General features: G+C 40.4%; 1 protein-coding gene across 2 annotated transcripts; it reads left to right on the top strand.

Moving 5' to 3' along the window:
- The first annotated feature begins 4,168 nt into the window (after window positions 1-4,168).
- On the top strand, window positions 4,169-17,406 carry LOC123035656 (cytochrome b-245 chaperone 1). Of its 2 annotated transcripts, none has more exons than XM_044454078.1 (7): window positions 4,169-4,531; window positions 5,710-5,848; window positions 6,880-6,921; window positions 8,916-8,989; window positions 10,359-10,455; window positions 11,729-11,876; window positions 13,424-17,406. In XM_044454078.1, exons 2-7 carry the CDS (start codon window positions 5,764-5,766, stop codon window positions 13,548-13,550), a joined length of 573 nt encoding a protein of 190 aa, XP_044310013.1. In that variant the 5' UTR covers window positions 4,169-4,531; window positions 5,710-5,763; the 3' UTR covers window positions 13,551-17,406. The 2 variants fall into 2 exon arrangements, with proteins under 2 accessions (XP_044310013.1, XP_044310014.1); XM_044454079.1 differs by having other exon boundaries at window positions 4,171-4,531; window positions 11,732-11,876.
- The last annotated feature ends 172 nt before the right edge of the window (window positions 17,407-17,578 follow it).

The following is a 17,578-nucleotide window of genomic DNA, read 5'->3' as shown; positions in this document are numbered from 1 at the left end:
AACAACATCTGGGCAACATGAAAAGGAGATATGCTTGTTGGTAGACTATTTTCCTCTCATGTGTCATCATATTATGTGAAACTGAAACTGAGGGTCCTACAAGGAGAGGCTTTGCTTATGTGATAACCTGCCTCACAGCATTTTGTGCAGGCTCCAGATTTCGTCTTCTTCCCTTTCCTGTCCTCAAATGTTTTCCTATCACCTCTTCCATTTTTTCCCCTCACCATAAAAATCTATTAAGGTGGACTGTGAGGAGATAGACAGTATAGCTGTATGGTACCTCTTCACTGTGAGTGCTAAGAGCTGTCCATTGGAAAGCCATCTGAATTGCTGATACTCTGTGTATAAGTATGAGCTTTCTGATGCACTACTGCAGCTTTCACTAACCCGGTTTTCTCCAGCAGTGTTGGACCACAAATCCCATCATCCCTGGCTGAGGTGATGGGAAAGGCAATCAACACATCTGGAGGAAGCCATTAGTGAAGCCTGCACTAGAGAGATGCTCCCACTATGTTAACAATCCTTCAGTTTTGTACTAATCAGTAGCAGGCAAAGGTGAGTTTCTATAGTAGCATAATGCTCGTTTTTACATAAACCATTCAGCAAAGTTGATCTAATTTGAAACACCTTGGCAAGAAATTCACTTTTCTCAAGTTGGATTGGTTGGTGACTCTCTCTCTCTTCCTCCTTGCAGAATGACTCCTAGTCTATTTGCATGAAAGGTTGGGGAATAGTTAAATCTAACCATTGCTCAACAAGAAATCTTAGCAAGGTGAACTTCAGAGTCCTCTGCGTGCCTCATGACATATTACCTTATAGTCTGGTTTATTACATGCTTATGTTTCCATTGCAGAAATAAGTCTATAAACTTTAATCGTGGTATGCAGAACATTGGCAGCCATATTTGGGTCCCATCCAGGCCCCTAAATTATAAAGAGAATCTTAGCATTAAGGAAAATGGATACTTTAAGGAAGACTCTTGTTCTCAATGCACCCTTCAGCAGAAGTTCAGACTGTGGTTTCTATGATCCTGGAATGTAACTACCACAGAGTACCCTGGAAAGAGTGGCAACTGCAGGAGCCACTCCAGCCATCCACATCCTGCACATATGGACCAGTGAGGAACAGGCAGGCAGCAGAGCACCCTGGGATTAAATTTTGGGCACAGTGGCTGATGGGATACATGTTGACAGTGGAAGGACTGGTTGGAAAGGATGAAAACCATGATAACATAGAAACCACTTGATTGTCTGTTGGGTAGATCATGGTAAAAACCTCAAATCTTGAAAACCATGCAGGCTTACTTGTATTGAGAGAATGCAGCCAGAGTCTCATTTGCCATTGTATTTGCTTTGCTCAATCACTTTCTTAGATTCTGGTACAAGTTATTATTATAGTTACGGAACTAGACACCTATTTTGGATTTGAGATAGGCCTGTGTATGCCTGTGACTTTTGAGAAACAGGGTAATTGAGTCTACTCTGATGACCACATTATCACTGAATTTAACATCTCTGCACTGGCTGCCAATATGCTTCTGGGCACATAGTAATTACCTTTAAAGCCCTTCATGATTTGGGTCCCAAATACCTTCAGGAGCCCCTTCGCCTATATATTCTTCCTCGCCCACTAAGGTGCTCTTGGGATAATCTTCTGAAGTTCACTTCTGCAAGATTAATGTCAACTACCCAGAGGATTTTCTCAGTGGATGCTCCTAAACTGTGGAATGCTCTGCTGGGAGAAATGCATCAGATATCCTCAGCTGCTATTTTTAAGAGGGAGTTAAAGCTGTTTCTCTTCCAAAAGGCATTCCCAAATTAGTTTTATGCTAGCTTTTAGTCTAAGTTTGAATTATTGTTGGCATTAAACTCCTGTAAACCTATGGGAATGGGGCAGTATAGGAAAATCAAAATAAATGTGCTTATTACTTAATGTTTTAATTACTGTTTTATTGTATTATTATATTACTATTTTAAGCTTTGTAAACCATCCTGAGGCATGTTTCGCAATGGGTAGGATAAAAATATTTTAAATAAAATTAACTAATAAATAAATAAATAAATAAATGTTATAATTGACAGTCTACTATTATTAGAAGGGGCAATGGAGTTCACACATGTGTGACTAAAGATGGGTGAATAATTCATTCAGTTCACAGTTTAATGAGAATTTTACGAAATTCTCACTTCCCAAAATACAAACTCGAATGGAGTTTGTCACCAAAGCCTTCCATTTCCAAAGTTTATGATACAGTTTGCCAAAACAAAAATAAACTTACAAAGTTTGCATATATTTGCATACATGCATGCAAAAATATGAAATAAGAAAAATCAAAATCTGATATACAATCAAGATAGAATAAATTTATCACTGGAAAAATGAGAATTTAAACAAAACTGGATGTGACAGATTTGTCCACACCATGCCTATTCATGCACAGCAGACAGAGACCAAGGTATGTGCATACAGGTTTATGGCCCACATCTCCATCTCAAAGTCTTCTTCAAAGGAGGAGCAAGTTGATGCACTCCAAAGTGACAAAATTCTGTGGAGAAATGGCTACCTTACAAGAGTTGCACTTTCCATTTCTGGAGCATCAGCAATGGAAATATAGAGGAACCAATGTAAAACAAAACAATCAGGTTTTAATCAGGTCTAGTTTTATTGAAATTGTTTTAGAAGTTTGAACTGTTTGAAATTTTACATATTGGAATTTTACACATTACATTTGTACTTTTATTGCATTTGTACTTTTTACCGCATCCATTTTTATTACTGTGAACCACCCAGAGAGGTTTAGTTACGGGACAGCATAGAATAATATTAATTATAATAGATAAGACAATAAAAGCTTCTCAAATAAACTATGCAAAATTGGAGGCTCCTTTTCATTGTAATGTTTCTGAAGTACTTTATCAAGAAAAAAAGAACAGATCAATATAAACAAATATAGTATTTTCTTTTGGCAGGATTCACACACATTTCTTCCCCCCGTCCCATTCCACCAGCTACTCTGCTTTAAAAAATGCCTGGAGAGGAGCAAAAAACCAACAGACAGAAAATACACTGATAAGAACAGCATCATTTGTTGAATTTCTATATCCCTTGAAGCCCAGTACCATCTCTGTAGTCGCAAACAGTATTCCAGGGTGTCACTGCTACCCTTCCATAACAATCAAGCAAACACCTTACAGCACAAGTCTAGAACTCCAAAATGCTATTGCAGATCCTTTGGATTACTCTGCAAAGGCACAATGCTACACATGGGACACATGCACTCAGAAGTAAGTCCATGCTGCAATCTAAAACCATTTAACAAGAAAGTAAGCTCCATTAAATTTAATGACAGCCTGTGTGGGGTAGTGGTTAGCATGTTGGGTTGAGATCCAAGAGATCTGGGTTCTGGTGCACAAAGGTGACTTTGGGCCAGTCACTGACTCTCACCCAAACCTACATCACAGGCGTTGTTGTGAGGTTAAGAGTGAGAAGAGGATTATATAAATTGTCTTGAGCTCCTTGAAGGAAAAATGACAGGATATAAATATATAAATAAAATGTTAGTCTGACTTCGAATAACATAGATGCCTTGAAATGAACGGAACTTAAATTATACAGACATTTGATACAGCACAGTAGATTGAGCCTCAGACTGAGCTCTCCACCTTCTAAAAATGTTCGTCTTCTCCCTTTCTTTCCTGGCCAAGCAAGCCTTTGGGCTGGTCCGTCTACCTTTCAACTACCCAGTCATAAGTTTTCCTCCACTCCAGCATCCTGAGCTGATTCAAACCCTTCACTGATTTGAAGGCGGGGGGGCGGAAAATGGTGCTTTAATTCAGGCTTCCCCAACTTGGCGCCCTCCAGATGCGTTGGATTACAGCTCCCTGCATCATTCAGCTAACTACTTGATTCAGTTTAAACTCTTCCACCGGAAGAACATGGTTTGGCGTGTGCAAAGATAGCACCACATTTCCAAAACGCTTATTCTTTATGCTGCATTCTCCTTCCTAAGCAAAACAGGTTGAACATACGCTAAAATTAAGCATGTATCTCGTGTGCGTCCTTATCCACTCCACCGGTTACCTTTTCTCCTCTGTAATATCTAAAGGGCCGGATTCTGCTCCAGCGAGGGAGGGACACCATCTACTGAGGACAGTGCAGATGGTGATTGCCATGCTTTGCGCTAAATTACCTTCGGCTTACCCGCCTTCCCTCCCCCGCGCTCCGTCTCGCCCAGTGCGGACCCCTCCATCACTCTCCGTGCATCGGCTGAAGCGGGCGACACGCGCCGGTCGGCCAGGCGCCGCGAAAGTCTTCAGCGCTCCTTAGCGCTCTCCCCTCCCTGGAAGACTCACGCGAGAAGAGGAAGTGGCGGCGGCGCAAGACTCCCATTGTTGCATCGGCAGCTCCGTGCCGCTCAAGGGATACGTTCCTTTTGTTTAGCTCTATGGTTGACTGTGGGGGACCGTCTAGTTTAGCTCTATGGTTCTGAAGCATCGTGCCCGCCGCCTGAGAGTTTGAAGCGGCGGCTCAGGTGAGGCGCGGGAGGATGAGGCGCCTGCGGGCGGGACCCCCGCCGGGCGCAGTATCCTTGGAGGGGCGGCTGAGGGCCGGGGGAGCGCGCACCGGAAGCTGCTCCTGCTGCTGGGTGTGAAACTTAGAGGGTGAGAGGAGGAGCAGGAGGGAATATGAGCTAGCGGGCTTTTTGGTGCGGGGAGAGTAACGTCTGAAGCTCTGCACTGTAGAGGCGGGACCTGAGCATTGGGAAGCGGGAGGTGGGTGTCTTTTCGCGCTTTACTATTCATGTTCTCCGAGCGATCTGCTGGCTAAGCGGCGCAATTATTACATGGAGAATAAGTAATGTTACTCTGACTTCCCTATTTTTGCCCCAGTCGTGTTAAAACGCATATGCTCTATAAAACGTTGAATCGTGCAAGAAAAATGCTCCATGAAACCGAAAATAAAAATAACTTAAAGCTGGGTGGAGGATGCTGGGGGATGTTGGATTTTTTGCTGCCTAAAAAATATTGCCAAAGGTACTCGAGCATGTTTTGTTTCCTTGGAAACAATGTATTTGCATGTAATGCAGTTGCTTAAGTAGAAAGCAACTGCATTTGTTTCATGCTTGTGTTAAAAGTAATTGGCCACAGAAAATTCAATTTAGGCGCCCTATGTTTTGCCTGCTGGACAAATCCTTATACCTTTTTGGGAATATATGGAGGATGGATAGGTATGGCTAAAGATACTGCTTCCTTAAAAACACAAAGCAACCACTGACTGATATTTAATAGGGTACCCTATGTGTTATAAAGCTAGACCTGACAAACACGTGCAAGACTTCCTCCCAATTCCACATGTAAGAGTAATCATCGCATGTTCAGATATTCATGGGACTTGGATATTACAAGTGGAACAAAACATTCCAAAATTGAGCATATGTCCTATTGTTTTGAAGTTGATTTACTATTGAGAAAGCCACACTTTGGACGTAACTTTGCTTATATGTGGATGTTGAGAGTGCAGGTTCTACCTGAAGCAAACAGATTTGATTGCCCTAATAATAGCTGCATGTATTTGCACTTTTCTCAGGATTTCTGCACTTGATAACAAGCAGCACATAATAAGCAGTCCATCTAGGATTTGGATTGTCTGGACATGCAAGGGATTCAAGATATGCAAGGATCTCTTGGTTTTGTTTCCTGTCGTTTTTAGGTGACTTCTGTGAGTGCTCTTGTGCTCTGCAGATACCATCATCTATTTCCAAAGATGTATATGCTGGTTGAAAACCACTCAGACACAGTTCTTCATCTGAAGAGGTCACCTGGTATCAGATCTTGGTCTCTTCTTGTAGGTAAGACACCAAGCCCTTTTCTATTTTTGCATTTGTTCCAAATGTTTGACTTTTCCAAATATAAGCTATTTGCAACAATCTTTTTCTAAAACAAAGCCAAATGAAATGTTTACTATGGAGCTTATGGTTTTCTTTGATTATCCCCTTACTAAAGCCAGGAAATCTATGAGGAATGTAGGGAGAAGTTCATGGATCCAATCTGCTGGACAGGAGTTCAAACATGTGGCCCATGATTTTGCATACTGAATGGAACATTAGCCAAAACAATGGCTTCAGGTTATTTGTCCAGGATGTGTTGGGATCCCAAACTCAGACTCAGTAACCTAATACTTGTGTACCATCTTTTGCCAACAACAGTAGCTGCTTTTGATTCTGTAGGTCATTGTGAGGCATCAACCTAATATAGTTATCTACAGGTTTTCTTTTGACTCTGTCTATACTATATTTCTAGCTGTACTTCCATATTATAAGTGTTTGTCTTTGATACAGTTCTTTTGGCTCAGCAGAGAAATATAATTTGAAAGTCAGTGAGTGCCAGGTTTAGTACACCTTTCTTCTCTAGAACATGCATAGGGAAACAGAGTAGGTGTCTGAAGTGGCCTCCTCAGAGTCAGATTGGTCTGTGCATGACAAGTTTGATGCCCAGAAATGGATAAACTCTTTGAAGTTAACCTGTAAGTTTCCTGTAAATGACTCAGAACCATCATATGTGCTGTTCTGAGTCCTTACATCTTTGGTTGTCTTCTCTTAGTTTCCCTATAGGTGTCTTACATGCATGCCCAGAAAAGTAATGTCATAGTTGACCTGGTGTGTCTGTGTGTGTTTATATTTATCTCCTTACTAGGATTACAAGTAACCTTTTCTTCTTATTACCCAATATGGATCATTGTGGTAGTGTTGGCACAGATGAATTATTTCTTGAAATTACTAAGAAAGACCAAACAACTTAGGTTTCTTGAAAGCTCAATGCCTGGGGTTGTTTAACTAGCTGAGATATGTTCTAAATTCATACCTCCCCTTTCTCTTTCTAGGGATCTCTTCTGTAGGTTTGGCTGCTGGTTACTACAGTGACGGTAAGGTTCATTTCCTTCACTAAAAACTTTTTTCTGTTATTCACTGGATTTTTTTTTTCATACTCCTACATCTTTCCCAAACTGGTGCCTTCCAGACTTATTGACTATAACTTATGTGATCCCGATCCAGCATGGTCCTAATTCTAAAATGAGAGTCGCAAACTGGAGGAATGTCCTCTTCTTTAAAGGTTCAAGATGAGTAGATGCAGTTTTGAACTTTGAATGTGGGTTGGTGTTTGTTAAAAGACTTATAATAAAAATAGGTCATATAAGTGGAGCCTGGGAAGGCAAAGGGAAGAAGAAGAAACTAGAATGGATTTTGAGGTTTTGATATCAGCAAATGTGCACCCTTACACCTAGGGAATGGTCTTCTAAAAAGTGTGGGGGCAGCAGCAACATCACCTCCCAACTATAAGCGGGTACTGAGGGAGTTTTAGCTTTCTGTTATATATTGCCTTTTGAGTCTTGGCTATTGGGTGGCATAAATGAAATAAATAAGTAATAAATAAGACAGTTGATACGGAATGGGTACAATGATGGGAAATACTTCCACATAGGGCAAAACCGGCCTGGAACAAGGACTTACAGTGATGATGTTCAGAATGAAGTCCCATATAGTGCGAATGTGCTCATTAATTGCCGATGTTCTGTATTACTGTGTAATGAGACCACTCTTGTCCTTACTGAGGCAGCTTTGTAAGAAGAATAGAAAGGTTTAGACTCTGCCTTTTAAAATGTGGGTACTGGTATTTCCAAAAATATCCAGCTTGGTTATCAAAATTTTAAATAATCTCAGTGAATATAAAGTACATCAAGCTAGCTAATTAACAGTCTATTCTTACATGTGTCTACTCAGAGGCAAGTTCATTTGAGTTCAGTGGTGTTTATTCCCAGATAAATAGGTATACAATTGCAGCTTATACTGAGAAAAAAAAATCAAATTAAAATTATGAGTACAGTGATACTATTTAAAATTGTAACTATTTTTTCTAGAGATTAAGTTAATCTCTTGCACCTTCATTCCATGAGAAGTTATACCTGATATGCATAAAAGTTCTTTAGGATTTTATTAGCGACAACGGTGCATGTGGCTTACAACAACAGTTGGTTTATTTAGACAATAATAACATAGAAAATAAATAACACCACCCTGCAACCCCTCCCTCCAAAAAACAACAAACTAACTAGAAGAACTAAAGCCTAAATAGAAGAGAGGTGCTTTGCAGTTCTTCCTAAAAACCAGTAAGTTGGCAGAGCTGCATATCACCATGTTGTGGATGGAGAAAATAATTCCACAGCCTGAGAATCATTGGTATAAACACCCTGCTTCTAGATACAATAGTTCATATTCCATTTCATTGTAAAGTGTGTTCTGAGAAGCAGTAGGGAACGTTTTCATTTCTGTGTATACCTTAGACATAGATTCCTAGTTATCAATACATTTTCATAAGCCTGCCTCCTGGTCCACTAACAATATAGCTTGAAACTAAAGTGCTGTGTATGTCCTTTTTGGAATACAATGAGGTAGGATTTGGTCATGAAAGCTTGCACCACAAGATGTAAGCTTGGAAGTGCGTCAGGCGAGAGAAATAGATACTTTCAGGCAGTTAGTTGTGGTCTGTCAGCAGTTACAAGCAGTCAGCGGTCTGCAAGAACTGAGGAGGCAGCCTTCTCTTTAGAATCCTAGATAGTGCTGGGGAAGGCATTTAGGATTCACATAAGGACAAAGTGAAGGAATTAGAATACTTGGAGAACATAATAGTGGCTATGGAGAGTCAACGCCTAGTATTTTCAGTGCACCCCCATGAACATGATGCCAACCAAGGAAGAGCTGGTGGAGCACAGTCAGCCCCCATGCCAGTCCATGGCGAGTGGGATTTGCCCCCCCCCACCAGCAGGAAACCTCTGGTGGACTGACACTGGGCTTGGACTGGTGGTTGAAAACCACTGGGTTAGTTGTACACTTCTAACTTGAAATGTTTTGTTTTGTTCAGATAGCTGGGGATGGAAATTCTTTTATCTTGTTGGCTGTCTCTTTGTTGCTGTGCAAAATCTGGAGGACTGGGAGGTAAGGAGCATGTTGTGAGCAAGCAGTTTGGTTGCCTTAGTCCAGTTGTCCCTGTCTTCTGAAGGATGCAACTCCCAGCATCCCTAACTGTCAGCCATGCTGGGTTGGTGTGAGGAGAGTTGAAATCCAGAACACCTGGAGGCAACTGAGTTGGAGAGGGCTGAGTTAGCCTGTGTGGTTGCTAGTATCGTTTAGTCAAAACTGACTTGTTGATTCTGTCAGTGCCAAGAAAGTTGCTGCATAGAAAGTAGAAAAATGGTGTATTAATCACGGTTACTTCTACATAGAGGCAGCAGCACTGAGTCTCTGAATCTCTTTTTGGAACATGTGTCTGGTAGCTCATGAAATACTCTGCACTGGATACCCCCATGTCTTTGAGTTCAGGGGATTACAGGCATCCCCATAGGACTGCACTCTTACTCTCTTAAACTAGGTATCTGAGGGGAAAAGGTTGTCAAGTATTTTTTCCTAACATTTGTCGTTCCTCTTTCTTTTTCAAGAAAATGCAGGCATTCATATTTTATATGCCACCCTGTTGTCCACTGAAGGATTACACTGACTCACACTAATATTAGAACAAAGATAATTAGAATAATCCACTAGGAAAATAAATTCTGGACTGAGGCAAAATGGTTGTTGAAGAAACTTGTGCAGTGTTTCTATGCTTCAGATTGCCAGATAAATTTTAGCCTTTACATTTGCCTCTTTTAGATGTCTGGAGGAATTATGGAACCTTCTTACTTTCCTAGCTGGAATACCAAATGAAACCTAGCCTAAGAGGGAAATACTGGCAGTTTTCAATGTTCTTGGGTGGGAAGAGAGTGCAGATAAGACTGAATTGTGATGGTTAGTGAATCAGATAGCATTAGCATAGGAAAGAAGGGTGCCCACACATTCACACAGCAAAATAGGCACATGTGGCTAGGAAAAGTTAGGCATGTGTGAGCCCTAAAAGTAAGGCATTGTATTTTCCATAAGGAGAGGGTGTCTAGCTTAATGCTATGCAGTTGTTTAAGCGTTTGGAAAATCAGCCAAAAAAAGCCCTCAATTTTCCATTATATTTTATATCATGAGAGGAGGCTAATGCAAACATTTTTATGGAGTTTGAGATTTAGTAGGCTTCCTGTTTTGAGGAGAAGCAGAGAAATCGTACTGGTATAATCCAGCAATGGGAAAATAGTAATGATGCTTATATAACTGTTGCTTATTTACTTATCTTCTACCATAGTTGATGTTAATTAGACAGGAAAATGATGGGAAATTCTTACCTTGTAAATGGGCAACTATTTTCCCATCATCTCACAGTTAATTATATGCACAGTTAATTATATGATCTTGTTTCAGTTTTCTTTGTTCTTTTTGTTTATAGGAAGCTATATTTCAAAAAGATGCAGGGAAAGTTATTCTAAAGTCGTTCAATCTTTACAAAAAGTTGCTGACCCTGTCAAAGGCTGGTCACGAACAAGGTATAGTGACAGGCTGTGCATGATACATGTTCTGTACAGAAAGGGAGTAACTGTATATTCTGAGTTGTTGGGGCCAGAGATGTGTGCAGTTTATATTAAAGAATGGATGCTGTGACTTTACAGCTCTCTTAAGTTCTGGAACTGTTACTTATTTACATCCTTGTCAGTGTGATCAGAAAAATATTCCAGAACTTGTGCTGATGCACAGTCTGATTTTTACTCTTCAAGCTATTGCCTGTCTGGAAGATGGTGGTTCTACACTGTTCTCAAGCACAAGAGTGCAGTGGGCTTTCAGACTGTTAATATGATACATTGAACATGAGCAAAATGCTCAAATTTTAATGGAGAGTGACTGAAATAAGCCACATATGTGAATCTTCTTCACAGGATGTGTTCCTGCTGATAACTAAGGGTGTATTTAAGTGTGTGCAACTAAGTGTGCATTTCAAAACTGCTTTCTGTATGTGGTTCCCCATAATATGGCTGAGGGTTGAACAAGATGACCCTTGCGGTCCCTGCAAAGGCTGTTCCTGATTTCATAAATGCTATAAAACTCTGTAGGAACAAAAACATCTCTCTTTGGTTCCTCAAGAACAAATATTAAAATTGTCACACCATATTTCTAAACTGGAAATTGTCTCAGTAATGGCTATAGGGACAAACACATGTCTGTAGGATAAGCCTTATACATCTATTGTGAGAGGAATTGGGGAACAATTTATCCCCTCAAAAATATTCTCATGATTCTACATTCTTACTGCCTTGAAATGTGTGATACTTGTTACAATCTTAACATGGGAGGAACAAGTTAAGGGGAAAAAGGATGCTCTGCCACTAAGAGCAATATCCTATTTGGCACTAGTGCTGATAAAAACCGTACCATGCCAGCATAAGCACCTCTAGCACAATGCAACCGTGTTTACTGCTGCAATGGGTCTTCTGTGGAAACCTCTCATACCAGCAAATGCTACTGGTACTGTGCTAGAGGTACCTTATGCCGGTGCATTGTAATTTACATTAGGGCTAGTGCTGAACAGTTTACTGCCCTGACTTGAAGGAGGCTTTCAGAAATTCCCCTAACTCCATTGTCTCAATTAAACCGCTACACTAGTTCCACAGGGCTTTCAATTCATGGTGAGCACTTGGCAGCGGCGTGAGAGAGTGCCTGGAGTGCTTTATTAAATGCAGGCTGCAAGAGTGAAGTATTTCAGAGAATGCAACTGGTGCTCCCTGGAATTATGCTAAACATTCAACTTTCTGCTCCTTTGTGAAGCAGTGGTGGTTCCACTGGATGAAATTCGGGCTGTCAATGTGGAAGAAGAGAAAGTGCGTTACTTTGGGAAGGGATACCTAGTTGTGCTGCGGTTTGGCACCGGGTTTTCGCATCCTCTGACACAGAGTGCAGTGATGGGCTGCAGAAGGTATAGTCTGAACTTTCTTGTCTGTGGGTATTCAAGGGTATGTGAGGAAGCCTCATTCAGCCCTAGATGGACAACACTAGAAGTTCCAACTATTTGGCCGCCTTTATGTATAGATCAGTAGATCACATTGAAAAAAGCCATAAAATAAATAACTTGTTCATTTTGATTGTAGGTATTTAGCATAATTGGATGCCATTTTTAACAATTGCAGTAACTTCCAGGCTGCAGGTGGTGAAAATATGCATGAAAAATACTGAAGTTAGCATTTCAAACATACATTGAAAAAAATCAAAATCCACATGTCCACAGATTCAAGAAAAAAGGAAACTGAACAGAAGCTGGCATTCTGAGAATATTCTGAGAATTATTTTGAGCCACAAAATAATTCCTATTTCTGGTTTTGGTGGTGTTTTCCCTGCCCCCCTGCTGCCTCCCAATAAAATCTTATCTAAGGCTGTGACTGAAATATTTCAGTTTGTCTGTAATTTATGAAAACAGAGTAAATATTGGGCCTCAACATACCTAAAAATTCTGACAGCAACAGATGGCTGCAATTTGGGATTGACAAGTTCAAAATTCATGTGGCAGTGAGTAAGTAAAGAATTAATAGTCCCTATTTAGGAATTTTCCAGTTACTGCTCCGTTGTTTTCTATGCTGTTTTTTTTAAAGATCTTAGTACATTAAATCCTGAAAAGGATTTCTGTTTGACTGTATTTATTGTTCCATAGGCTCCAGTTGTGAAGACTATTCCACCCCAGTACAGGCTGTGTGAGGTGATGAGAGCATAACACCCTTAGCAGTCACCCTTCGTGCAGCACTCTGTGTGAGAGCAGCCACTTTTGAACGTTTCAGAGGAAGTACGCAATACTCTGAAGCAGATAATTTTTTTACTTGTGAGGGTTTTTTCAGTCCACTGCATCATGCGTCTCCAAGCTATTGTAAGCCCCAAAGCCATTACAAATATTTAAAAAGCAGCTGGCTTTGTAGGAGAGTCTCAAGCTGTACTTCTTACCAGTGGCAGTATGTGTCCCCTAGGGATGCTTCATAGTCTGAGCCTAATTATAAATGGAGTATCCACTGTGAAAAACACATCTTTCCCAAATTGTGCATCTTTCTTTTTCCTCACTATTTTTTTTACTGAACTTTATTCTTCCCCCCATTGCCTTTATTAGCCATTTGATCAGGAGAACAGTATTGATATAATTTCTCCCAACTAACTGCTAAGAAACCAATGGGCTCCTTGCTCATATAAAATTAACTCTTAAAGTTTAAATAATGTTCTAAAATCAAATAGAAGCGGTTTCTAATTATCCTTATTTGAAAGGGATATCAGAGGATCTCATGCGTTAAGTATTTTCTTTATAATACTTAACACATGAGCTCCTGTGATACCCCTTTCAAATGAGGATAATTGAGGAACCCTGTTGATTTTGCTGCCCTTACCAGTGACCTCCATTTTAGATGGATGCTTATATATGTGCGCACACTTGTGACCTTTTCAGGCAGACACTTGAATTGTTAATTGTCAAACATTTCTTTTCAACAGTGATGTTGAGGCTGTGGCCAAGCTGATTACTGGCTTTCTTGAACTGAACAAGGTGCCAACTCAGCTAGACTTTGAAAACAGCAGTGAAACCGACATTAGTGATGAAGAGGAACCCAAGGACAAGTAGCTATGTGAATGCTGATGGACAGAAAACAACAACTGTAGTACAGAACAGAACTGCGTATCTTTTGGGTTCTAGACATTTCTCTTGATTTTTGGCTTTCCTTCTGTGTAAATCTCTTTCTAGCTAGAGCTACCAATTTAGAAGGAAAGGGACCCCTAGATGAACTCTTATTTTTGATGTCTTTCATCCTTCCCAACTCAGCAAATCTTTAGTTGAAACTTACCTTGATGTGACCTTAGAGGAACCAAAGCAAAATGTTGGCCCAGTTCAGATGATCACCTAAACCAGAGGTACGGAACTTAAGGCCTAGGATTAAGATTCAGTCTACCTGGGACCCCCAACTTCCCGTTGTTACTCAGAAAGTCTCTGGCTGCACCCTTTTCCCTCCAGTGACCTATTGCTGGTTTCCAGACCTCTGTCCAGTTTTTCTCCAATATAAAAAGTTAAAATGCATCCCCTAAGGGTTTGGTACTGAAAAAGAGCCCTGAAGTATACTAGTATTTTGGCACTGCTCACCACTGGTATGTGGCTCTTGAGAATGTCTTCAAAATGGAATTTAACCCTTGGACTGAAAGAGTTTCTTCTCCCTGACCTAAAAGGTGAGCCTTGAGCTCACGCCAAGGTGAGAGAGAGAGACCTTTCCTTTCCGTGCAGGAACTTTCACATCAGGACTACAATTCTGCCCAAACCTGGAACTGTTTTTTCCCCTAAACAAATTTAACCAAAGCAAAACAGTATTCTAAACCATGGCTAGAACAAGCCACATGTAATACTGGACTGGTTTTTTCAAAGAGGAAGCATTTACTCTTGCACGCAAAGAAAAAGAGAGTAAGGTGATCCCAAGTTTATTGTGACTTGTCAGTTGTGAAACCCATGATTTTGGTGTTTGTCTGAAGAAGAGCATTATTGTTGCCTTACTTGTAAACAAATCTTAACAAGCCATCTTAGTCATTAGTTACAGACTACTAAGATCTATATGTTTCTGTATTCCACCATGTATTTGACAGCAGTCAAATCCAACTTTGATGCTCCTGTGTAACTTAAATTTTTCTATGTTAACATCATTTTCCAAAGGAAATTTCCAGTGTAACAGATATTCAGAAGAACCATTTTTTAAAAATGCATTTGTGGAAGTGGGTGTGTGAGAGAGCAAGCGAATGAGTGAACGAGCTGTCGATATGGTTTAATTGTAAGGTTTTATTTTTTAAGAAAGGAAAGGCAGGAAACTTCAGAATGGTTGAGCTGGTTTGATTTATCTCAAATAGGTGTTAAGAGCTGTCCTTAATTTAAAAATATATACCTCACAGTGTAAGAGTTGCAAGGGTGCAAACCAACTGTGATGGCAGGAAGCCTCCCGGAGACTCATGTGCACAATGGGAGGAATGATGGGAAGTGCTATCTGCCTCCCTGCCCTTCTTGCCTTGCATTTTTGCTAGACGACTGTTTTTGACTGGGAAGTGGGGGGCATGGGGGGTGGGCAGGCAAGGAGGCTACAAATGAGAGGGGTTATGTCATACCCTGGCCTCTGCAGTCTCCCCTCCCTGCCCACCAGAGCACTCCCGTGAAGTTGAGTTCCTGACTTCAGAGAGGAAGGTAGGGTGGTTGTTCCTGCACTGGCTGTGAGCTGGGGCTCTAAGGGTGGGAAATCCAAGTACCCTGTGTCTCCTAGGTGAGGTCTAGGAGCATATGCGCACTCTGAAAGTGTCTTTGATTTACATCTATACTTTGTGTTATCTTTGTAATGGTAGCTATTTTATAATAAATGTCTAGGGTTAGAGTGAAAAAAAAATAGATTTCAGATCATTCCTACCACTCAAGTGTTTTAAGGTGTCAATTGTTAATGTGAACTGTTCTGTAGAATAGCATTTCATTTGTTGTACAAATTGTAAAGGTACCTGCACTGTTTGATAGTCAGTATTAAGATATCTGGTCAGAGACATGAATTTCTTAGTAGAAGAGTGGAGAAATCTGAAAAACCATCCTGTAGATACTTGCTTACTGTAGATATGAGTGCAGTCAATGGATGGGGGGGGGTGTTTTTATTTTGGTGAATCTTAAGTGCACAAAACTTGAAATATCAGACAACACCTGTATTTTTGAGCGTTCTCTAAAAGTGTAGGTCAGGCTCAAATTCATTTGTATTAGAATTTAAATCTATTGCAGTGACGAATTACATCTATCTAAATCAGATTAAATAGCAATTTCTCCATATCTCATATTTTCCTTCAACTACAGATTTGCGGCCTTGGGATGGTTAAGGAGCTTCCAGTGCATTTGCCTCTTGCAGCTGCAGCCACCAGTTCCATCTGGTGAGATGCCTGCAGTCTCTTCTATTGCATGGGAAGCTGGTGCTTATCATCCACGTTAAGGCCCAACTACTGCCAGGCACCCTGTGTAGGTACATATCCATGTTCTGCTGGAACAAGCCAGGGTCTAAGTAGTACCTAATTTCCATGGACTTGGATTAAACTGTTGAAGGTACATGGTCTTTTCTGTAGACTCTCAATGTGATTGCTGTCTACTGCAGTCCTTCAGCATAAGGCAGGCTGCAAGTCTGAAAAATGCACACTTCTGAGGAAAGCTCAGGCTCAACTTTTGGCCAAGGCAACAAGTAGCCTTGATCCAAATGGTGATTCATTAGCTCATTTGAACATTAGGCCTACTTGAACAATAGCTCTTCCTAGGTGAAGCACAGTACTTAAACACGTGTGCTCTTTGGGAGGATCTTCAAGCAGCAGCAGAAGTGTAAATAAGATTCGTTGGACTGTCTGCATGTACTGTATAGGGTCTGACAATAGTAAAGGCCAGTGTATTTCATACTCGAGTTACCACTAAATGTCCAAACCCCAGAAGCTCTGTGTGAACCACAAGGAACTCAGTTGCAGCCATTTAGTACTGACATTCCAGTACTATAAATTAATTTTAAATTTATTAGCAATCCTGTTTGAATTTGAAAGGACCACTCATTCCATAGTGGTCCATCATGTCAAGCTTGTTATAGTTGGTAAAATTATGGGAAATAACAGTAGAAGGGGAAATTGTGTTGCTTCACCATGTTGGATTTTTTAAAGATGACCACAGTTGCAGTGCTATACAAACTTACCTGGGCGTAAGTCATTTGAACTCAGGTTACCTCTGAGGAGGAAAGACCTCACTGTCTGCCTTCAGTATTCTGGCTTTCAAACTGCACTGGTTTTGGCTTACAACTCCTGAATGTGGTTGAAGTTTTAATCCACTGATTAGACAATTAAAAGATGTTACACTGTGGGAACGATTAGTTCTGGGAATGAGGAATACAGCGAGGTTCCCTTTATGAATTCTGAAATGGTGTCTTAGCAGCAAAATGGTGCATTTTTCCTCCCCAGTTCTAAACCTGAGCTAGAAGTACAGTTCCTACACTCTTGTACTGGGTGCCTGGGGAAGCGTTACAGTAGTTGGAATGGTGGGGTTGAAACTAAAGAACAGTTGTTTGACTTAAAAGCCGTTTTGGTACTAATCCTTAATAAGAAAGACAAAAACATCAAAATTGCCTCACAATGACTGGTAATTAATCTTCCTTGCTAATTAAATTGCACCTTCTTATAATGACCATCTGCAAAAGCATCCAATGACTTTTTAAAACGCTTAAATGTATATTTAGGAGTAATTGATTTTAAATCCAACTAAAACCAACAAATGTTGTATAAAATACCTAAATATGAAAAAATCCTATGGAAATCCTGTATTTTTGTTGTTGTTTTACTTGTTTAAAAACTATCATCTGTACTTATTTTGGTCATGTTTAATAGGTTTGGAAATCTGTTTATTCTGGCTCTTTACTAATACAATAGTAAATGAGTAATAACAGTGTCAGTGACCTCTGCATTGTGCCCTCTCCTTAAAAAACAACAACACCCGCTTTGAGGATAGAGGTTGGGGCAGTCTAACAGAAACTATTGTGAACTGGCTGAAGACAAATCTTAAGGTACAGACACTTGTGTTGCCAATTTGTAATTCAGAATGATAATCCTCACAGGTGCACCAATACTTCC

The sequence above is a fragment of the Varanus komodoensis genome, unplaced genomic scaffold (genome assembly GCF_004798865.1).
Source record: "Varanus komodoensis strain SLA01 unplaced genomic scaffold, ASM479886v1 scaffold7_1, whole genome shotgun sequence".
NCBI lineage: Eukaryota > Metazoa > Chordata > Lepidosauria > Squamata > Varanidae > Varanus > Varanus komodoensis.
This window is presented reverse-complemented; position numbering and strand designations above follow the sequence as displayed.

Coding starts and splice junctions, on each gene's coding strand:
- LOC123035656 (XM_044454078.1), top strand. CDS start 5,764: ATGTATATGCTGGTTGAAAACCACTCAGACACAGTTCTTCATCTGAAG. Junction 5,849..6,879: donor ATCTTGGTCTCTTCTTGTAG/GTAAGACACCAA, acceptor TTCTCTTTCTAG/GGATCTCTTCTGTAGGTTTG. Junction 8,990..10,358: donor AAAATCTGGAGGACTGGGAG/GTAAGGAGCATG, acceptor TTTTGTTTATAG/GAAGCTATATTTCAAAAAGA.